General features: G+C 38.7%; 1 protein-coding gene and 1 long non-coding RNA gene across 6 annotated transcripts in view; one reads left to right on the top strand and one right to left on the bottom strand.

Moving 5' to 3' along the window:
• Positions 1–8,604: 8,604 nt before the first annotated feature.
• Positions 8,605–12,700, bottom strand: LOC136705782 (uncharacterized). Its single transcript, XR_010804087.1, has 3 exons — positions 12,566–12,700; positions 9,079–9,358; positions 8,605–8,961 (listed from the first exon to the last, which is right to left on the bottom strand). It is a non-coding gene; the product is annotated as an uncharacterized lncRNA (long non-coding RNA).
• Positions 11,859–23,695, top strand: part of crtac1b (cartilage acidic protein 1b) — a 29,258-nt gene continuing 17,421 nt past the window's right edge. For 3 of the 5 annotated variants that reach the window (XM_066679531.1, XM_066679536.1, XM_066679533.1), the window contains exons 1-5: positions 11,859–11,963; positions 15,844–16,046; positions 17,122–17,318; positions 18,228–18,364; positions 22,342–22,498. In XM_066679531.1, coding sequence (XP_066535628.1) covers positions 15,853–16,046; positions 17,122–17,318; positions 18,228–18,364; positions 22,342–22,498 — 685 coding nt within the window. In that variant the 5' untranslated portion in view covers positions 11,859–11,963; positions 15,844–15,852. Of the gene's footprint in view, positions 11,964–12,662; positions 12,748–15,843; positions 16,047–17,121; positions 17,319–18,227; positions 18,365–22,341; positions 22,499–23,695 lie in introns of those variants that run through there. The other 2 variants (XM_066679535.1, XM_066679532.1) reach the window with 2 other exon arrangements.

The following is a 23,695-nucleotide window of genomic DNA, read 5'->3' as shown; positions in this document are numbered from 1 at the left end:
TGCTCCACACAAAGTTAATGGAAAGGGAAGCAGTGCTGCGATTTCCCTTAACCACCTCTCATGTGTGAAACAGTTCCCTGTGGGTAAGAGCACTACGAACACATTAACTATTGGCTGCTCTTACGCTTGGAAATACCACACTTGGTCTCCCTCCACTGGCTTGCATAATTGAAAGCGCCTTTGCATGGAGATATAGCCAAGATGGCATATCAATGGCAAATTATTTCAAGGGCACATTTTAAAGAAAAGTATGCTGCCCTTAACCGGTTGCGTCGATAAAGAGTCACTGGTCCGGCAGTGATAGGGACCTAACATAAATCTAGCCTTGTTGAGGGGATCACATGACTAGAGTCTTTGAAATCATCTGATTGTTTAAGGTTTTAAAGTTTTAAAGGTAGCCAGAGGCTAAACATGGCTGGAAGTTTTTCCTGTGTCCACAGAGCAGTCAATCAGCTTGTGTAAATGAACGGTTATTGTCTTGTAACTTACTACAATGATTTTACTATTCCAGGAGCTAGGGTGACCTCCTCTTTCCCACATCTCATGCATGCGACACAGTAACAATACCCAAGGCAGCTCTGCTGGCTTAGTTGTACACACACACACACACACACACACACACACACCCTTGTAAGAAGAGAGATGTGAAACACAACATAAAAGTATGAAGTAAAGAACAGCACACTTCCTGTTTGTATGTATCTTAAGTAGGGTGACCAGACGCCCTCTTTTACCCGGACATGTCCTCTTTTTTAGACTTAAAAAAATGTCCAGGATTTTGTTTTTCTAGAGTTTACATAGAATTTCGAGAAGTTTCTTTCACAAACTAGTCCCGCCCTTCCCTACTCCGTTAGGTTCGCTTGAGTGAGAAGGGGGCGTGGTGAAGTAGCCTATAATCTTCGGATTGGACGGTCTGACTGTAGAGTTACCGTTATTGGTCGATAGCCTTTTCTGTAAACATTTAATTGGTCAGTCTGCACGTCAGTAGTCCCCCCCCCCCCCCCCCCCCCCCGATCTGGTCACCCTAATCTTAAATATAGCAGGGTTTATGCCCAAACGTGTCTTCTTGTAGTGCGTGAAGGTAGAAATTAGATATTATGCCTTTGCTGTATTTTACTCTAAAATGCATGACTTTATTTAGCTTTTATGTCATAAATCCCAGTACTAAAACCAATAAATTTACTTCAAACAATGACCCTTAGCTAGCTAGACATGGTAAGCAGCTGGAAGCAGTATATTTCTCTGAAAATTTGTTGTCATTTTTTCGTGTTTAACTGTTTAATGCAGATTATACAATTCCCTGTAGTGTCTTCACTTGTCTCATTTTGTAAAATGATATTAAGGTATCAGACATGCATGAACTTATTTACAATTTACATTAAGTGCAGGGCAAATTATATCTAACCTTGGGTCATTTTCAGTGATATCTCACATAAGAATAATAGTTCTTTGAGCACAATTTTAATTCATTAATTTTTATAAAAAATCATTAATAATGCACAATATAGCACAATAAAAAACATGAAGTACTGTTAACAAAGGACCTCTGGCTAAGAATCATAATGGTGTCAGATGTCAGGTTTAAGTCTAATTAATCAATTCCAATGACTTGAAATACATGTTATCTTGGCTGTATCACTCCAGGCTCCTAAACACTGACTATGTGGCATCTAAAATTTAATTAATTGTTTATTATGATTGTTTGAAAATACTTTACTGTACGTCACAGCTCATGTAGTGGAGCATTACAGAATATATAATGGCCTATAATTTTGCCTGTTCCCTACATAAAGTTATAAAACACTGGTGGAATTCACAATTGAAATTTCTTATTGCTTTCCGAGTTTGTAGAAAAAGAACAGGTGACTGTTCTATCTTTTTAGATATGCACATCACCATATCCGTTTTCTCAAGGAGAAAAGTCTGCTGCCTTCCAAGATAAACTAGCACTCTTTTGCGTATCTGTTCACCCTCAGTGTAGATAAGGCCTGAGCTGTATGCAAAGCTGAACAAAGTGACACATCGCTGGGTGTCACTCGGTTTTTACTGCATAACAAATAAATCCTCCTCACAACAAGGCTCTTAAGTGTTGGTTTTTTTCTGCAGAACACCATAGCTCTGAAAATGCAGGGCTGTCTTCTCTTCAGTAAACCCTGCTGCATTTTTTGACTTACTTTCTATTAAACTTAGCCTGCAGTTAATGAAAAACTCTCTGTTTACATCAGCCTCTTTCTGTAAATTCTTAAAACAAATGCATCCTACTGCTGTGTTTAGTGTTTAGTAGAGAAAAGTTTATACGTTATATGCCTAAAAGTTTGGACATCTGTTCTGAAGTCAGGGTAATTAATAGGTTGTTGTTCCCCTGCAGTAACTGCTTCTGCTTCCGAAAGAAAACTTTACACTAAATAATAGAAGATTGTGGCAAGGATTTGATTGCATTCAACTACATAAGTAGTACAATAACCTTTCCAGCTTATGATAAAAATGGTGCTCCCTCACTCAAAAGAAAACAGTTCTGCTGATACACAATGCCTCATTATGCCTCATTATCTGGCTCTTAGCACTGAACCTGATGACCTTATGTTCATGTTCAGCTGTTCAAAGTGTTCCCTATTGCTCAATGTTCTTCTGTGGGGAGCAAGTAATTGGTTCCAAACTTTGTGCACCTTGAAAAATCCAGTGTCCACAAATATATGGAGAGTATATATCACCATTTGTAATCATGCTGTACTGAGTGTTTGTAATTACAAATTACAGATACTACTCTGATTAATCAGAAGCAAATTTCCATCTCCTAAAGTGGGGTTGAACAAACAGAAATCACTGAAGTTTGAAAAAGGGGAATTTATGGCTGTTGTAGAGAAATCAATCAAGGTCAAGGGAATGTGTAATTAATATGGTGCTATGAAAGATTGCCCCAGGCTCTGTCTGTGGCGTGCCCCCTCCCTCCCGCTGCTTTGTTATTTATCTGCTCTGTCACACTGTTGTTGTGATTATGGATGTCATACAGCAATAAAGCGCTTTGGGATCAATATTCCCTAAATTAAAGCAAAAAGTGAATTTCCGCAGCCGGCCACACTCCTTGGCAGCAGGAGTTACCTTGTCGGATTATCATAAATTTGAACCATTGATGAGAGGTAAGATTCAACTGAGACTTTGACCATTGACTCTCTGCATTCTTAGAGAGTGCTGACTTTGTTGACAGTTGTGTTTTTAAAAAATGTCCTTTCAGTTCTCCCTAACACTTTGGAGCCAGTCCATCACAGGGCAACACCCACATATTCACTCTCACACTCACACGTATGCAAATTTCAGCATGGCCAATGAACCTACAAATGTTTATTGTTGGACCGTGGGAAGAAATAAGAGTACTTGGAGAAAACCTACACAGACACAGTGAGAACACACCAAACTCCTTACAGTCACCAGAGGTGGGGCTTGTGAGAGTGACACACCCTGTTGTGCCACCATGCAGCCTTCTGAACCTGAATATTTATTTATTTATTTATTTTTAATCTACATATATAATGTCTCTGTTTAGTCTATTGACTTTATATTTTGGAGACACTCCTTTAATTGAAAGATTGTTCAAATAACATTTACATTTCAGGGTAGTGACATGACATATATGTCTGTCTCATGTATATATTCTGTCTCAAATATATTATCCCAGTAATAGAAGCTATCAAAATCTAACCCTAGTAAAATAAATGACGCAATATTAGCCAACTGGGCTGAAGAATAACTGAAAAAGTTGTATAACGGTGATTGAAGTAATTAATTTATAAAATGCCACATATTTCATGAATTTTCTGTAAAGCAATCATTCAGACAAGTTTAGATGCGTGTCCTACAGGCAGAAATAAACCCAGGATCCCAGGACCCTAAAGCTGTGGCAGCAACACTACCATCAACGCCATCAATAGAAAATTGCAGTACATTATTTCCAATTAAATTATTCTTGCTATTCCCAAAGCACATGCATTAAACTATTTTTATACAAATATAAAAAATAACAATCATTCATTCAATTTCTGTAATTGGTTCGATGGGTACAAAGTGGGAATACAATCTGGAGAGGGCAAAATATTATTCATTCATTCATTATCTGTAAGTGCTTATGCAGTTCAGGGTCGCAGTGGGTCCAGAGCCTGCCTGGAATCATTGGGCGCCAGGCAGGAATACACCCTGGAGGGGGCGCCAGTCCTTCACAGGGCAACACACACACACACACTTTTGAGTCGCCAATCCTCCTACCAACTTGTGTTTTTGGACTGTGGGAAGAAACCCACGCGGACAGGGGGAGAACACACCAAACTCCTCACAGACAGTCACCCGGAGCGGGAATCGAGCCCACAACCTCCAGGTCCCTGGAGCTGTGTGACTGCGACACTACCTGCTGCGCCACCATGCCGCCCGGCTAAATATTACATAAACATAAAGTATAAGACATTTAAAATTAAAATTCAATGTGCTCCATATAATATACTATTGAATAAAACAATAGCAGTTATTAATAAGATAAAATATCTGAGATTTCTTAGCTGCAGTGTACTGGTATTTTGTATGAAACCCTAAGAGCTTCTCAGAGTCCCCAGCTGATCTAACAGTGGGTTTTAAAGGTGCGGTGTAAAGCAGTGGCCTGCTGTGCTGAGGCTGGAGATCTGTCTGTGAGATCCTGCTGGAGCACTTCCCTCAGATCAATAGTCTATTAGTTTGGGTATAACATCAGCTTTATCTTTGTGTTAAGCTTCCGTGTGAGACAATCTTTCATCACGTGAGCTCACTGTGGCTTTACATTCAGTAAGAACTCTAATGATGCATAGGTAAGCATTTAAAGGCATCTAATGAACCCCAGTTAAAGCCTGGAAGCGTGCAAACATACTGATGTAACCCAGCTGATCAAATCATAAGGCAAACCACATCCCTTGTGGGCATAATATAGACAATTATGCATATGATTATTACTAATCAAGAGAGCACATAAAAGCCAAGCTGTTTGAAAAAGAAGCAAGAGTATACTGGGGAAAAAAATTATGAATAATACCCTCATCAGTCATCTGCCTTTCCATCTCATTTGAATTACTGTAAATATTTACAGAAGTTAAATATTCTATAGAATTCCAAACGGTTTTTACATTGCACCCAACAACTGCGCAGTCTAATCCCAGGATAAGATGATAAATCTGTTCACAACAGTCCGTTTTCTGCTCAAACATAGTGTTCCACCTTAAAATATGTAGAAACATAAAGTCATAATGACTGCAAATAAATGCATACTGAAAGTGCTATATATCTATGCAGCTCAAGTTACAAATGAGTTTCTGTGGTAATTCAAACACTGAGTAAAATTTACAGGCAAGTTCAAACCATGAATAAGCTACTGTCAGCTTCTTACTCAAACATGGGGTTCTTCCTTAAAAGAGCCTCTGAAGGAACACAAACGATAGTGTGTGAATTTTTTTGCTCTGAGAACTTCTACACTATCTTTAAGTCCACTATTAACACAACGGATAAGTAAATCACGTGCCTTAACATCTTGGGCCTGCACTCCACATGGAAGCCCAAATTAGGACACTTTTGCAACTGAGTTTCCATAAAGAAATGCGCACAGATAAATGTTCTGACACTGATTCTGTTATAAAAATGTAATCATTGCAACAGGGGGCCTGGCAGGTCAATAAGTAATGTTGCTGGCACAAAGTTCCAGGTTTTTTCCCCCTCACCTTGTGTCACTGTGTTCTCCCTGTTTCTGAGTGGGTTTTCTTCAGGTGTTTTGGTTTCTTGCCAAAGTTTTCTCCAGATGCTTTGGCTGTGTGAATCAGTTGGTGTGGGATGTGGGATGCCCTGAGATTGAGTGACTTAAAAACAAAGCATAAATATATATATAAAAAAATCATGTTTTACTGTCCCAACATTTCTGAAAATGGGATTTTGATATAATTTATGGCTTATGGCAGACACTGTCATCCAGGCAGAAAGTTTGAGAGGAAATTACATGCAGTATCTTTCCCAAAGCTGTCTCAAATTATGTTTCTGCCAGTGTCTGGAACCTCACAGTCTTTATTTTATTGTATAGTGTCAACCACAACACTATTTAATTACTAGAAAAATATGAGGGATACAGTTAAGAGATCCTGGTTCCCCATAAAACCGTTTCTGTTTATAAAACACGGGTGGTTTACTGCCCCTCACAGCATACAATATGCTTTATTAATAATAAAAAAAAATAACCAGATGATGGACTGTGATGATTTCATTATTAGTGTTTTACCTGCAGGATTTTCATCAATATACTGAGCTACAAAGCTTAAATATAGAGAGGGAAATTGAGAGCAGTATATTTTGTGTAACTCTTTACAGCTCATTCACACTATCAATGGACAAGGCTGAGTTTTCTTTGCCTCACCGGACTGGATCGTGAAAAATCATGGAGGTCATATTTAATACACTTACACTCTCAGGGCAAAGGGCAGGGGTCAAGCCTAACCCAGGGATCTGTCTCTGCACATGCCCCACTCTTGCCTCAATCCCAGCATTTTGTAACAAATATTTAGAAAGACAGGAAAGAACATAACCTCAAGTCCTTCAGACATGTGTATCCTGAGGAAATGGCATCTATCATGTGATGCAAGTCATGTGACATGGTGAATGTGACCATTCCTCATAAAGACGTTAGTAAAGAACTTATTTTTAGATATTAAAATAATTTAAATATTGCTAATTATGATTATTAAATTCCAGAGACACTGGGTTGTGCTAGGTTACTTCAGAAGATTCAGTTACACTGAATCACAGCCACATGCTAGGTGCTTTATATCAATCTAGTCAATACATGTCATAGGGCATTATGGCCTTAGGCATTCATGCAACTTTTCCAGAGCTTTTCGTTCAATTTTATACATTTATATGGAGATTATACAAGTTGTGTGTGCACAACTGTACGCCTGTGTCAGTAATGGGTGCACCTTAGAACAGCTGATTTCGCACAATATATTTGTCTACAAATTATTGTGTATAGAGTGAAGAAGTGATGAAAATGTATCAAATATTCATCCTAAGAAGTTAAATGAGCTGCCGTTTTAGAAGTTTAGAAGCATGTAAAAGGGTTCTTTTACTTTTAAGCTCCAATCATTTGAATTCAAGTGAGGGCCTTTGCAAAGATTAATTGTGCTCAGGGAAATCTTCCTTCAAAACTCATCCACGCCTGCATCCGGACAGAATATTTTCCTGCTCTCCACTCCACACGCCCATCACCGGAGACAGACACGGCCCTTATAAGAGTTCTCCAGATCAATCTGTAATTAATTTGGGCAGATCATGAGGAAGATGACAGAGGAGAGTGTTAAAGCAGCGCATGCTGACAGGCTGCTTTATCTCAGCCTGGCAACTTTTGTTTGTTTTAGCCAAAGGCGTAAACTGTCGATTTGAATCCTCAGGGAGAATTGTTTTGATTTATCTCAGCTGCTCCTCCTTATTTCACACAGTACAGTGCAGCGGCTATTCAAGCATACCTTGCTTTAAATGAACCCCATTTTCATTTACACACTTAAAGTATCTACATATGCCACATACTCTACTGAGCAACACGCTTCGGAGCACACTTCTGAATGGCTCTGTGACATTGATGTGTTAAGACATTTGAGACGTGTCCATTTGTCACCACTCTCCTCAGAAGCCTGTACAAGCTGGAGCTGTTGCAAATCAGCGTTTGATTTCTCTTATTGATTTGACAAATCCTGAGGACATGGAACTCCCATGTCAAGAGGAGTGATAGAGAGACGGCCTGACAGTTTGGATCTGGGCAAAAAGTAAATATATATATATATATATATACAAATATTCCAAAGCAAATGCTGCAAATGACCAAACAAATTAAGATGCCAATTGACACGTCAACAAATTTGGGAAGTAACAGTTTATTATGCACAGTGTTTTCAGACGTATTACCTTACAGCTGATGGGGCATTTCCCATAAAAACTACAATGCGTGTGATGCGAATATATGTTGTGTAAAATTTGTTTATCAGTTATTTATAGGATGATTAAAAAAATTGATAAACAACATTACATTTCTACATTACATTACTAAATAGCAACAGAACAATAATGCTATTGTTGCAACCTATTCTGGTATAATTTGTATGTATCTATACACTTCTATAGACACCTATCGCTGCCCAAAGATTCTGTTAAAAACAAAGTTGCAGACTACTGGGTGAGACCTCTAGGAGATGGCCACTGTGAAAGTTCATTCTAAACTATTTATTTCCTTTATTTCCTGAGATCAGCTATAAAGGACAAACACTATTAAGCTGGCCAATCAATAGCCAGCATGAGGGAACATCACTGCTGTTATCCCTCCCTCACACAGAACAGATTTATGTCTCTGCCACTGAGGCATAAATCATATATTCATACTTTCAATTAAAGAGTGACAGATGGCGAGCTGAAAGTAGATGGGGAAGAAGTGTTGGGGAAAAGAAGGTGGGTAAAAATGTATTACAAAAGAATATGTTAAACATTAGTTTGAAAAGCTGCTAATAAAAAGGAAATAGTTTTGACAGATCCCTAATTCCTTCCTGTAGGCAAGCTTGGCCTGTATGTAAGTATATATGTATGTATGTATACCTGTCAATTAACCAAAGCTTAACTTGAGAATGTCAGATCGCTGATTATTTAGAGTCTGTTCGAGCCTATAACAATCCTCTAATGAACAACAACATTTTTTAACTTTCTATGTTGATCATTTTGAACCACAAGAGTTCAAATCGGCAGTCAATTTCTAAGACAATTCTGGTCTTCTTTGATATGCTGCATGATCATCTTCCCATTGAAAAAACTTGCCCTTGATCCAGTATGCCGGATTTCAAGATTCCGTCCATGTTCCGGACAGAGTCTAAAAGATAGGCCCCTTACCCATTACGTGGTAGGGCATCCAGGTCATTTTCCCTTTTGTTTCTGAAATAAAAGGGTGTCCTTTTACATAGTATATATACTAATTTTGGACCATTTCCTGATGTTTTCAAAGGATATAGAATAATCCAGTATTTCAATAATCCAAGCTTTCTGGCTCACCTGAATAGGGTTCATTGTATGGGAAACATCAGCCTCTGTACAGGTTTGCATGGTAGGTTATGAGGAGCAGTGATGATGGGTGTATTTGAAGCGTGTGGGAGAAATATGGCAGCATCCATCAGCAGGTAGTGCAGGAGCAAGTGGAAGAGAGAATCTGCCAAGGACATTTTAGTGTGCTGTCAGCCTTAGATGATATAGGGGCCTGCTAATAAACCAACATCCAAGCATGTGTGTTCTCCTTCACCACCACCCTCGGAAAGATCAGAATAACTCTCAGCTACTGTTGAAACAAATAATGGGAAATCACATGCAGTATAAATAAAACAGTAAACTACTCTTATCTAATACATAAGAAATGCCAAAGGATAGTATTTACAAGTTAAAAGATTTGTCTTCACAGAAAGAGAGAACAGTGTTATTTATACAGTTTATAAGATGTTATTTAATATAGTTTAGTTAGGACTGTGCAAGAAACATTAATTTCAGATTAGAAAAGATGCCTTGCAATAGTAAGGTAATAACAATGTTGTATTTACCATCAGTGTATTATTTAGCATTATATTGTCATTAAAATAAAGTAATGTTCTGCTTTGACAGAAGATGTAGGCCAGTGAGATTGCCGTCTATAAAATCCTGTGTGTCGCCCTGTGAAGGGTAGGCTCCAGACGCACCATGACCCTTAACTGGATAAGCATTTACAAATAATGAATGAATGTATGAATATATCATACATATGAAAATTCATGTAACTGCTATATACAACTGGAAATATTGATACTCTCAGTGTTTGGTACATGTTGTTATACAATATTCATATTTTTGTAATTCAGATGTAATATGTTATAATTTCTTGCTGCCACACGTATTACAATTAGTAATATACAGTGTAAATCGAAAGTTACAGGACACCCTTTTATCTAAATACCCCAGCAAGTAATGGGTGAGGGAGCCTATCTTTTAGGCTATATCCGGAACATGGCTGCCAACTTGAAAGCCACCATATTGGATCAAGGGCAAGTTTTTCCTGCGGGAATGTGGTCATGTAGCATATCAAAATCAAAAATACAAGGGTGTCATGCGACTTTGGACTCACCCTGCATACTGTTTACATCGTCTCTAATTTACATATGCATTCTGTGGGTATAATCTTACAAAAAGCGAAACAAAAAATATTTACACATTTACAACAACAACAACAAAAAAAGTATATACAGACAGTAAATTATACAGTATACATTAACATCCACATCACAAGGTATCAATCACTGGAGTAATTCCAGTCATTTATTATACTGCATTTGCCATAGGGCAAATTTTTTAATGATTTATTACCCTCCATTTCTTAAAGTTTACATCCTGTTTCCATTTCATACTCAAGTTGCCCTTGTCTCCATGTGGAGCACTTGCCAGTTAAGGTAATGATAATTACCACATAAGGCTTAATTAAGACAGTAATTCAGGCTGCCTGACTCCATCGAACTGGTGCACATTTGAGAGGCTACATTCAGCCAGAAATGGCCTGTGTAAATCACAACAACACACCAGCGGATCAGTTTAAATGCTCTTAATGTGAACATTAACGTCTGACATTTCCTCTGACCCTCATTTATATAATTTTCATATGCTTTCCCTAGGGCCTTATAAAGATCATGTAAACAGCAAAAAGTAAATCACTTTGCTTTAGGGACCAAGAAATGCCATAACATTACATGTCACTGCATTGCTATAGGCTTCAAATCTGGCAAAATCATCCTTAATGACTGCTGACAGTGTTCACATCAGCTTTAAAATGTGTAGGTTTGTTTTTGATGCCAAAGTGCCAAAGCGCTTTTGTAGATTTTTGTAGATGTGATTTGGGAGTGAAATTAGACTGAATATTTAACACAGAGTTTGAAGTCAAAGTCTTGGAAGTGCAGTTAGCCTCAGTTTATTGTCATTCCTCATCAGAGATCTAGAGACCTACCTATAACTGAATTTGAACTATTACTTAAATCATCAGATTAAACCGAACATTATTTTGTACATTCAATAAACATTTATTTGTATATTAATATTTTGTTTGTTGTTTTGTATTCCCAAGAAAACATGTGGAAGAAAAAAACACACATGAAAGGAAGAGAAGAATGAAGAGTTAGCAAATGGTAAGGAAACATCTGAATTTTATAAAAAGTGCATTTGTTTTATTACAATCATGAATGTTGCTTTTAACATTTACCTCATCTGAAAGACTAGACCTCTCTTTAGTGCACATTAAACTGACCAAAAACCAGTCAGTTAAAAATATAACTTAAAATATATACCTCATTCTGTACTCAAATATTACATGGAAAACAGTATTTTAACTTACATTAGCAGTAAAGTAGGTTTTTTGCTATTTTGACATTCCAGACTTGTGTGTTTGTAAATTTTGTTTTGATATTTTGATTTTTATGTATCATGTGATAGTTGTATTTCCGTTGACTTTCTTCATGTGGCATACTCCTCATGCATCATTATCAAACAGAAAAGTTCAGGTAGACTTCCAGTCTTTCTCCCTGTTTCAGGTAGCTACTGCTTCCCTTTTCTCTGATGACAGATCAGCCCTTGGCATCCATAACTGTATGTTATTGAGTGTGAGATAACGGAGATGTATCTGATCTCGGATCAGTGGAGAGAGTTCGCCCCGCAGCAGGTTTGACTCCGCCCTTCTCGCTCGCTATTGGCTATGCCTTTAAATATTCAGGGAAACCGCGTGTTATTGGACGGATTCATTCACAAGCGATTTCATAAAGCAATTTCTTCAGAAGTTGTGTGAAAGGACTGTTGTTATTGGACCCCAGAGACGTACGGGGTGTTCTGAGAGATACAGCGGAGGACACTACTGCTGACCACCGGCATTCCCTCATGTAGGTGCTGCTGCTTATCCAGTGCTTTCTGGCGGACTGAGAGACCCTCTGCTAAGCCTGACGTTAAGCCGAGAAAATCTGTTTTTAATTATTATGAGTTAGCTTCCCGTTCCCTCTGGTTTGTTTCTGTGAATAGTGTTCTTAATAGTTTCTATAACTTCTTAATTGTTTGAAGTAGGAATGCGCCGGCTGTAAGTGTGGACAGTGCTGCTTGGACAAACGTCTTTCATTGGATACATTTTCTTTTTCTCAAAGCGTTTGGAGACATTTTTAAAAACAGAATATTGTGTCTAATTTGGCTGAACGTAAATGCGGTTGATATGACATTATGAGAACGTTCTAAAAATAATTCTGGAAACGTTAAGCGAAGGTTTTTTGTTGACTGTTTATTGTTAGATGAAATTTGAATAGAACGTTAGAGGAAAGTTTGCTAGCTATGTTTTAACGTTATGGAGATGTTAGTTGTTTTCTAATTAAACATTTGAGGAAAGTTTGCACGCTGTTTTTAAGATAAAGTAGCCGTTTGCTTGTTAGGCTTGTTCTTGGGTTAGTTTCCTCAGATTTGTTTGTTGAAGTGCAACATCTGTTATGTGTATACTTACAACTGCGCCCAATGCTTGCTGAATCAGAAGAGTGCAGCAATCTTCACTTAACAGCCAGCTCTAGTGTTCTCCAAGTTTTCTGTACTCACTGGCTGAGAGAGTGTGGAGCTGATGTCCTTCACACTCTTGGGTTCGTGTTCAGAAAGTGAAGACACTCGTCTTTGTCGCAGTCCTATCTTGATGTAAGGATGCAGGATAGATTGCGCAAGATCAGGGCCAGTGAATCATAGATCTAAACCAGGCTATCTTTAATAATCTAAGATCCAATATTAACATGGTCTCTGTAACTTACACTAACTTTCAGCTATTTAATTTTAAGGCCCATTTTTAACTGGGGGCAAAATGAGGAGATTTAGATATTTTGATGAAATTGTGTCTTATTTCATCATTTGTATCAGAAAATAGCATTGATTAAAATGGATACCACCTCATAGACTGTATTTTCAAATCTGTACAGATCAATAAAGCTCATGCATAGTTTACCAAACACTGATAAAGCTTTTTATAAATAAATCATTATGCATTTTTAAGACAGGTCTTGGATTAAACTGCAATGTCACTGGTTATTCATATTTAAAGATTTGTAGTTCATCTTTTAGCTTAATCTGGGTTTTGGAAACCCACATTTTTTAAAGTAAACACTGAAGAGTTTGTACGGTTTGGTATTAATATGGACTTTTTTCATTAGATTTTAACGTGCATGACTTTGACTACAGCTGCAGTGCGATAAAAAGATCCTTCCCCATTATGAGGATGCAGAAGGGTCATTTCTGCTTGCTTGTGGGCTTTATTGCTGCACAGTGACTTGAAATATGGTCTTATGTTTGTGCAGTGTTCATTTTTACCTGGTCACTGTATAGTACTGTTTTAATGACCATAGTGTAAGGCTTTTTCATAACTTGCAGCGCTGCTTGGTTGCATTTTTATCATTTTGCAAACCTTTAGTTGTGTTTGAGTGTACAATATTACAACTCCCCAAACTTGTGTGAAGATGATAGCTAACATATCGTAAGGGGTTGACTCAAAGCATCACATCATTCTGCAGCTGGATGAATTCAGGACTCCAATAAAGTGAATGGAATTAGTTTATTTAGGTCCACTGCACTGTAATGTCTTAATAAAGGTAGTCTCATCACAAACCCTCCCGCTTGTAAAGAGTCCTGTAATCTTGCTTCACACATGTCTGTGATGCCTCCGTTTTCAACCTCCCTGTTCCTCTGCATGGTCTCCTCTTTTTCATGTGTTTATTTTCCATTGCTTGGATTAAATATGGCCATGCTTTTGAATAATTTTACAGTTTTATCCATGTCACTGCTGGACATAGACCTTATATCTTTAAAACAATACATTTTTGTGAGAAGAAATAATGGTCTTAACCTTCAGTATTAAGTTTTAGTGGAAGTATATTTCATTCTAAATAATTTTGGAGCATTTCTATTAGACTGTTTATCATGAGACTTTCACATAAATAAAAGGCCAGTTGGTATTTTCAAATGACATCATAAAACGAAAAATGACAAAAAGGAAGTTTTTGTTTATAAAATGTAGATAGTTTCAAGCCAAATTGCTAATTTCAAATCATACAGAAGCTTAAAAATATAATTGAAATTGGAATCCTTGAAAGTATTTTTCTAAAGATTTTCTAAAAGCAGTATAAAAAATAACAGGTAGATTTTACCCCCTGACCCTTACCCACCCACAGACAATCAACTTTTCGTTGATTATCACTAAACCAAATTCACCACTGTCTTTATTCCCCAATTGTTCTGCATTCAATTTAAAGCACAGTCACTGAATTTATCCCTTCCAGACTGCTAGGTCCAGGATTCTCATGCTATAAGTATGTCTTTCAAATTCACGTATAGATTTGTTTTTGCTCTGAGTTTTCTGTTTCATGTGCACTGACAGCGTCCTCTCAGGATTTAATTTGGACCTGACCCTTTCACCTGTCTTCACTCCTCCGATTTATTACCTTCTTCTGTTAGTGGAGATCTGACCAGGTCATTTTCTCTTAACAAGAAAATTCTGTCTATACACCACAGGGACAGAGAATGAGTATGGAATGGACTCCTTGTGGTTGCTTATATTTTTGCAACATGGGTGGTAAATCACACTATAATGATCATATTACATCTCTTTTTTGATGCAAGTGGATCACTAGCTATTATTTTTGTCTTGTTTGTTTGAAATGATTTGCCTTATAGTTGCTTTATTCTGTGGCCTTCTAATGTTGTTGGTAATACTTGACTGGAGGCAGAGTGGTGATAAGGCTGTATGACACCTATGCAACCCCCACATAAGCTTACATAAGAGTCTTTTGTCAAAAAGGTGAAGCTGATATAACCGCTGTCCAGTGGCATAGACTTGTTTTCTGACGTTAGGTTGTCACAACATTTTCTGAGGTGAAAAGTGTATTATGTCTTACAGTGAAATAAATATGATGTATCTGGGTGGATTATGGCGGCACGGTGGTGCAGCAGGTAGTGTCGCAGTCACACAGCTCCAGGGACCTGGAGGTTGTGGGTTCAAGTCCTGCTCAGGGTGACTGTTTGTAAGGAGTTTGGTGTGTTCTCCCCATGTCTGTGTGGGTTTCCTCCGGGTGCTCCGGTTTCCTCCCACAGTCCAAAAAACAAATGTTGGTAGGTGGATTGGCAACTTGAAAGTGTCCATAGGTGTGAGTGGGTGAATGAATATGTGCATGTGAGTGTTGCCCTCTGAAGGACCGGCACCCCCTCTTGGGTTTATTCCTGCCTTGCGCGCAGTGATTCCAGGTAGGCTCCGGACTCACTGTCACCCTGAACTGGATAAGTGCTTACAGATAATGAATGAATGGGTGGATTATCAAAATATTTTTGGTCTGTGGTCCTTAAGTAAGGTCCATTTGACCACAGTTAAATTTAAACTGTGTAACATCCTCAGTTTTATGTCACTGTGATATACTCTACTTACTTGGTTTTATGTGCTTTGTCATCTCTCACAATGCAGTATATATATTAAATAAGTTCACACCTTTTCCAGATAGTGCCCAAAGGAATAACCATTTATAAATGTTTATGCAGGTTTATGACAGTATGTAAAATATTTTAAACAAGGTTAACTTAAACTTAAGAGCATCCTGATATCTGTAGGTCAATGAAAAAAACAAACAAAAAACCCAGAGCTGGATTCCAGGTGATGGCTGCTGATCAATATAAGCTCATTTTAAGACACATAGGTTTACACTGTACCATGTCAGTTAAGAAAGGTTTGTGCCACACTAATTTTATGTGTGATTTTAGCACGTGACCATGTTTATATGGACGATAACACTGGCTCTGGTCATAACGGGTCAGTCCTGTGCCCAGCGTTCAGAGCCCATGTTTGCAACAGTCACTCAGAATGTTCTGCCTCCTGACTACGACAACAACCCCACCCAGCTTAACTACGGCTTGGCTGTCACTGACGTGGATGGAGATGGAGATCTGGAGATATTTGTAGCTGGGTGAGTATGTTCTAAATTAGGATAATATTAATATGCAGGTTTAAATTTGAACAAATTGGATAAGTATTGAATGCATGCGACATTCATTGTATTGCCATCAATAACCTATTTTTTCCTTAAAACCTAACTCTAAATTTTCAGTGCTGCTTAATTGAAAATACATTTGATCAGTATTGAGTAACAGTAGATAGCTGCCAGGAACTTAATTTGCCAAGAGAATGCAATTACTCCAATTTGTGATTTGAAAGTGATATTTCATCAGCAACTACATGATCATGGAGGAAATAAAGTGGGATTTAGACTGTGGTGGATGTGTGTTGATGAAAATGGAGGTAATTGGCCAGTCTTCTCTTGTTTTGACACTGTTGCAGTGAAATGGACAGAGACTGATAGAGCCCTCAGGCGTTTGCTGTGCAGTGCAGCTAGGGAGGAAGCGAAGAGTCAGGAGACTGCATCATTAAAAGCATACTTTTAAAGTTTGATTCTATAATATGGTTAAATAAATTTAGTATGATATGACAGCAAAGGGGAGGAACATCATCTATGATCACACACTGTAGAAGTAAAGCACTGAATTTACTTGATTCAAATGTGTACATCCTTTCTAGATTTAATTAAATATATTACCTCAGTGCAGTTTTGACTTCCTGTTTACTTTTGACTGTATCTGCGTTGATAAAATATACTTTAATTCAAAAGACAGTGACATAGACATACCATACACTTGTACAGTATATTGCAGTTGGGGATGCACAAGGTTTTCAGACTGATTTCAGTAGCAGCAGATATTTGCTAGAAATGAAAATACCATGAAAAACATTGCTTGACCCATATTTGAAACCTGTATTTGATAATGTATTAACTGTGCTCTGTGTAAGCACCTGCCCAACATTTACATATCAGTACACCCCTAGTCATGGTAATATCAAGGAAGACGTGTGTCTGATATTATGAGATATTATTTCAGAGATCCTTTTGATTTTGAGAATTTTATTAACTTTTGCCTTTCTTGGCTCTCTCACTACAGAAGCCAGTTTATTACAGTGATTATATTAAGTGTCTTAATACGCTACAGGTACAATGGGCCAAACCTGGTGTTGAAGTATGATAAGATCAAGAAGAGGCTGGTGAACATTGCAGTGGACAATCGCAGTTCTCCGTACTATGCACTCAGGGATCGACAGGGAAATGCAATTGGAGTAACGGCATGCGATATAGATGGTGACGGAAAAGAAGAAATCTATGTTCTCAACACTAATAATGCTTTCTCAGGTACTTCATGAATATTGTCGCAGAAAGACAACTATGCAATATTGCCAAATGTTTGGGGTCGTCTGCTCATCCAATGTTTCTCCTGAAATTCCAAGTATTTTAAGGCAGTTTTGCAGAAGTAATCGCTTCTACTGTTTTTGTAAGGCTTTACATTGGATACTACCACATTACCGCAGTACATTTAATGGGGTCCCTAAGTTCATATACAAGTGTTGCACTTTATTTCATTCTTTTTAATGGAGATTATGCAAGCTGTGTGTTTAGTTGAACATCTGCGTCCACATAGGTATGCACCTTAAAGTAACAGCAGGTAGTGTCGCAGTCACACAGCTCCAGGGGCCTAGAGGTTGTGGGTTCGATTCCGGGTGACTGTCTGTGAGGAGTTGGTGTGTTCTCCCCGTGTCTGCGTGGGTTTCCTCCGGGTGCTCCGGTTTCCTCCCACGGTCCAAAAACACACGTTAGTAGGTGGATTGGCGACTCAAAAGTGTCCGTAGGTGTGAGTGTGTGAGTGAATGTGTGTGTGTCTGTGTTGCCCTGTGAAGGACTGGCGCCCCCTCCAGGGTGTAATCCTGCCTTGCGCCCAATGATTCCAGGTAGGCTCTGGATCCAATGCGACCCTGAATTGGATAAGCGGTTACAGCTAATGAATGAATGAATGAATGCATTGAATTGACCTCATTCTGAAGGTTATTTCCTATCGAATAAGATCACCTCAATACAGAATCATCTTTCAGGATGCTTACTTTTGATCATAATTTCTAAGTGAATAAAATAACGAGAACAATGTTAAAATACACAAATAATTTTAATCAAGTAAATTTAATACACTGCTTTTCCTGGATGGAATCAGTTCTAACCATTTCAGAAAATCTGTTAATATACACCATGTTTGCTTCTTTATTGGACCAGGTCGAGCTACATACACGGATAAACTTTTCAAGTTTCGCAATGGACGTTTTGAGGATCTGCTGAACGATGAGATAAATGAACACAGAGACGTGGCCAATCGGATGGCAGGCCGGTCTGTAGCTTGCATAGACAGAAAGGTAACAGCACAAATCTCCAAATCTCTCTTGATGAATCTTTCAGATGGACTCGGCCATTGATTCTCACTCTCGGGAAACTCCTTACATGCAGTGAAATCTATAGTTTAGCTTTACACCTCATTTCTATGGGACCTTAAAGCCCTCTGATCTGGTTTGGTGGAGCCAAATGTGTGTATTGATCTGCAGCTGGACAGGGGGGATGGACAGTGCTGGGTGTTGCTTGTGAAGGCCAGTGAGTTGGGCAGACCCTTAGGTGACATTTTATACTCCATTACGGTCTTCATGTTTCATCCAGAGGAGTTTGCAGGTTTCACTGGCTATTACTCAGCGGGCCTGTTGAGTCCCGCCTCTGCCAGCCAGCTACTGTGACAGTCCATTTGTGGAGAGCTATGATATTTGTCTCTGACAGCGCATCATGTGGCATGATAATTAGAAAAAGTTAGGCCTCATTTGTTTTGTTCAGACGACATGTGAGAAGGGACATATTGCCCTAATTTTCCTCTGCTCAGGTGCATTATCACAACAGAACATGCCAGCTTTAGAGCCCTGCTCATAACTAATCAGAGAGGGCACACATGATACATGCCTATCATGAAAAGGGATTTGGATGATAGCCAAAATACTGTAAGCCGAACGTGCACAGCATATTTCTGGCTTTCATGCTGCTCTCCAACACAGTCAGCAATGAACGATGTCCACTTATCCTGCAGAGCAGCAGGCGAGGGATTGAAATAGATTTTTTGACTGCGGCTTCATTTGACTGAGCAATAAGAGGATGCTGTTCTTCAGCCCTGTGTAAGTGATTTAGCCCCGCCCGCCAACGGTGTTGAAGTGAAACAAAACACGAAAGTGTAGGGTCCGGGTTTAAATGAGGTGGGGGGAAAAATGCTCCATCTTTGGTTTAGCACAAAGGCCCATTTCAGAGATACTCTGGGAAATTTAAATGATATAATACAGAGGGAATGTTTATTTATTTCTTTTTTTTCTCTTGAAGAAGAAGAAGTTGCGGTGGTGCAAGGTCATCACCTGACATGACGACGACTGGGTATTAAGCACTAAAACTTATAGAGGTCTTGCCCTATTTATCTGTAGATTTTCCATCAGTGTGAGGGACAGCTAATATTCAAATGCATTTTTTTAATATTAGATTTCTCCTTGAAAATGAAGCACTGTCATTTGTCTCTTAAAGGTGGACAGGGAGATGTATTGACCTACTCCTGGAGGGGAGATAGATTGGCCCTCACTTGCTCCAATTCTGCATGGGCTGGTAATTATCTGTGGGCTTATGGCTGCCTCTGGAACCCTTCCCAACAGACACAGAAGGTATTAGAGCAAAGTAGTAGCATTTAAGTGGCAGAGGATTGGCTTTTTTCCTGACTTAATGGCAGTGTAATAAAGTGTAGAGGTAAAAAGTACGCTGAGGTTTTCTGGCCTTGAAGAAATGGAGAGAGACCTTCAGGCCACTGGACTGCAGTATTTAAGCAACTGTGTTGCAATCTGCCCATCTTTACCCATATTCAATAGTCATTGAAGAAATGTATATTAGAGAAGGATGGGAGTAAATCCTCCAGCATTGGGCTATGGAGCTCTGTCTCTGAGATGAGCTGGAGTGGTATTTATGATCCAGAACTAATTAACTGACATCAGTACCTGACCTCACTAATGTGCTCCTGGAATCGGTAAAATCTGCACAGCATATTAGAAATATCTGCTGAAAATAGTATATTTTCTAATGCAATGAGAGAACAAATTCCCTGTTGATGCAGTGAGTATCATGATTTCAACCAAACATTGTTGTCTTCATAATTTGTACTGTAATTTTTTAGGGAAAAATATGGCCATTAACATTGTCCAGCACTCAGAATGTTAGAAAAGAAAATGGGACATTGTGCCATTATTAAATAAAAATGAAATAAAGATAAAATTTATTTGAAGATTCTGTAACATCAGATACCCCTGAAAAATTTGAAGCAATACATTATTAATATAATTATTGCAATGATACATTATTTAACCCTTTATTCTGAGCTGTTAGTCTGGATCTGAGTGATGAGAGAGAGCGGCATGATGGGTTTGACATTTACATTCTCACGCCTCATTAGCTCTGCAGGCACTAGGTGGTGGTATTTATATACTTATGGATACATTTCAGGATTTTTTTTCATTTGGCTGTGTGGAGACGCAAGGATGGCAGGAGACTTTATTGAAACTGTGTGCGTAAGTTCATTTACATGGTTCCTTCACTGAGTTCATGCCCACAGGGACTCTGCCTGATAATGGGGTGTGAAATTAATATCCACGGGGTGGGTGCTAGAGAGTCCGGGCACACAAGGGGGAGGGGCTCCTGAAACTACAGAGAGACGGAGGCAGCAGGATTCCAATGAGGTGCTAGTTAGAATTAGGAAACGAACACAGACATGCTGTGTTTGGGAACAGCACAATCATATGTTGTGTTTCCGTGTGGTGAAAAAAGTCTTTTAGCATTGGTGGGTGCACAATAAATATTTATGCAGCTTCATTAGGTTATTTGGTTCTCCATCTCCAAACATGTACTGAGCACATTTACAGATATTCACTGATTTGTATTGAACTATACTGATGCGTTTAATTTAATCTAAAACAGTCCCTTCATGCCTGTGTGCAGATTGGATAATTTTGTCAGACTTTTTAGATGATTTTGGTGTAATATATCCACTGTGCTCATAATTAGGTCACGAAGCAGGATGCTGTGATATGATTAAATTGGACTTTTGTTTATTCACATTGATTGTTTTTATTTGTTTAAACTGATTACTACTTTTCCATCCTTGTCCATTTTCACACTAGCAGTAGATGAGCTGAGTTTACATACAGGCCTACAATCTTAGAATTTAGCATTAAACAAGGTAGTATTAAAAACTTTGTGGTCTTTTATGTTTTCTATATGATATCACACAATGTTACCATCAAAAATATGTAACATATGTTCATATTTTATAATGATATACACAGATCAGCCATAATATTAAGACCACCTCCATGTATCTACACTTATTGTCAATTTTCTCGGCTCCACTGACCGCACAGGAGCAGACATTAATCAATTTGTTGCTCTGCATACTTTGTTTGCCTCCTTTCAACCTGTCTTTCAATGGTCAGGACCCCCAAAGGACCACGATAGAGCAGTTATTATCAGGGTTGTCGGTCATTGTCAACTTTGCAGTGACATTGTGTGGAAGTGGGTAGTAGGTGTTGTGCTGGTACGAGTGGATCAGACACAGCAGTGCTGCTGTAGTTTTTAAATTCACCGATCTCATTGCTAGACCAAGAATAGTCCACCAAACAAAACAATCCAGCCAGTAGTGTCCTGTGTCCACTAAAAAAGGACAAAAGAATGACCCAACACAAACTGTTCAGCAACGGATGAGCTACTGTCTCTGACAGGGTGGACCAACGAGGTGGGAGTGTCTAATCGAGTGGACAGTGTTAAAAAATATACAGCAGCACTGCTGTGTCCAATCATCTTATACCAGCACAACACACACTAACACATTAGTGTCACTGCAGCACTGAGAATGATCCATCTTCCAAAATATTCCTGCTTTGTGCAGGTCCTGACCGTTGAAAAACTGTGTGAAAGTAAGCAGAGAAACTGGTGGACTACAGTCTGTATTTGTTGTAAATTGTTTTGTAATATTTCTATTGGTGAGTTCATTGTGATCCCAAACTTTTTTGAAAGACTCTTTATGCATTCAAGAATTATATTTTTCTCACCACTAATGATGCACTAGTTTCATAATGAGTGCATGCTTCTGTTTATACGGCTAACAGTTAGAGTGACTAATATAAGGCATTATAAGATATGTATAGATGTATTATGCAGAAAATGAATGAACGAGTGCATTATGAATACATGTTTCACAGTGTTGGCAGTACTTTTTTACTGATAATTTGGCACTAATCTGTACCGATCTGCCTAATTTTGTGTGTTGTCTCAGGGAACAGGACGTTATGCCATCTACATTGCCAACTATGCCAGTGGTAGTGTGGGGCCACATGCTCTTATTGAAATGGATGAGAGTGGCAGTGACCTGTCCAAGGGGATTGTTGCCCTCTCCAACGTGGCAGAGCAGGCCGGGGTCAACAAATTTACAGGTGTGTGTGGGCATATGTGTGTGTGAGAGAGGTTTATCCATTATTGGAGACCCTCTAAAAGCTGCCTGTGGGAGCAGGGTGCTTTGGCCAGTGGATGATTTACACCGGAGCAGAGAGCTCATATCAGCTGAGAGTCACTGAGTTATGGACAGTGTTTATCAGCTAAAGCAGCTCTAATAGAGAGAGCAGAGGGCCTGGGAGGCAGCACTACTGCTGGAGAGAGCAAGAGAGAGGCAGCTTTTGGCCACTCAGCTGTTTACTGCGCTGAAAGTCATAGGGAGGCACAAGGACGACTGAGCCATATTTCAACCCAGACTTGCTCAATGGGCCAAACATTCCATTAATCAGTGTAGACTGTGAAGTGGGCTTTGATCCTCCATTCAGCTCCCTTTCCGAGGAAGCACACTTGCACAAGACTGTGCTCTGGGACAAGGAGAAGTGGAGTAGAGCATGGCACTGAAAGAAGGTCATAAAGGAGAAAACCCTGGAATTTCCTTCTCATATAAATAAATAAGTTCCAGCCTATAAATCCAGACCAGCGTCTTGAGTTATAATTTATAATTCATTATTGGCTTATATCGGCTTAACTCAGCTACATGCCTCTGACATAACCATGTCATAAATATGTCTTAGAGAATGAGTTGTCAAGACATATTATGTCCAGCAGTATAACAATGTCAAGTTATCATGGCTGATAATTGTGAATCGTGACAGCATATGATAACTGCCATGACATTTTATTGTCAGTGTTATGTAGAAGGGTTCAAGTAAAGTGTTAAGAACTATAAGATCTAGGCTTACTATTGACTGCATTAATGATATCAGCAGATATGTTTAAATGTTCAAAACTGGTTTTAACCTGAATATTTAATATACATTCAGCTCAGTTATAAATATTAAATGGTTTCCTGGTTTAATGGATGTGGAGTTTAAGTGAAAGTGTTTGCATCCACTTAAAATATCGTATGTAATAATTCTGTATAGTGGTAGAAAGCCAAAAATAGTGTTTGGTTTGAGGTCTCAATGTTGTTGGCATGTTATTGAGTATATATTCAAATAGGTGATTATTTCTTATCCAATGGGGCATGCTTTAGACACTGAAAAGTTTATCTGCGTTTGAGATGCCGGAGTGGAGAAGTGAGATATGTGCAGGCAGAGTGGTATCGAAGCTTTAACTGAATGTGTTCACGCACTCTT

Source organism: Hoplias malabaricus, chromosome 8 (genome assembly GCF_029633855.1).
Source record: "Hoplias malabaricus isolate fHopMal1 chromosome 8, fHopMal1.hap1, whole genome shotgun sequence".
Taxonomy (NCBI): Eukaryota; Metazoa; Chordata; class Actinopteri; order Characiformes; family Erythrinidae; genus Hoplias; species Hoplias malabaricus.
Note: the sequence above shows the minus strand (reverse complement) of the source record. Positions and strands in the feature narration are given on the sequence as shown.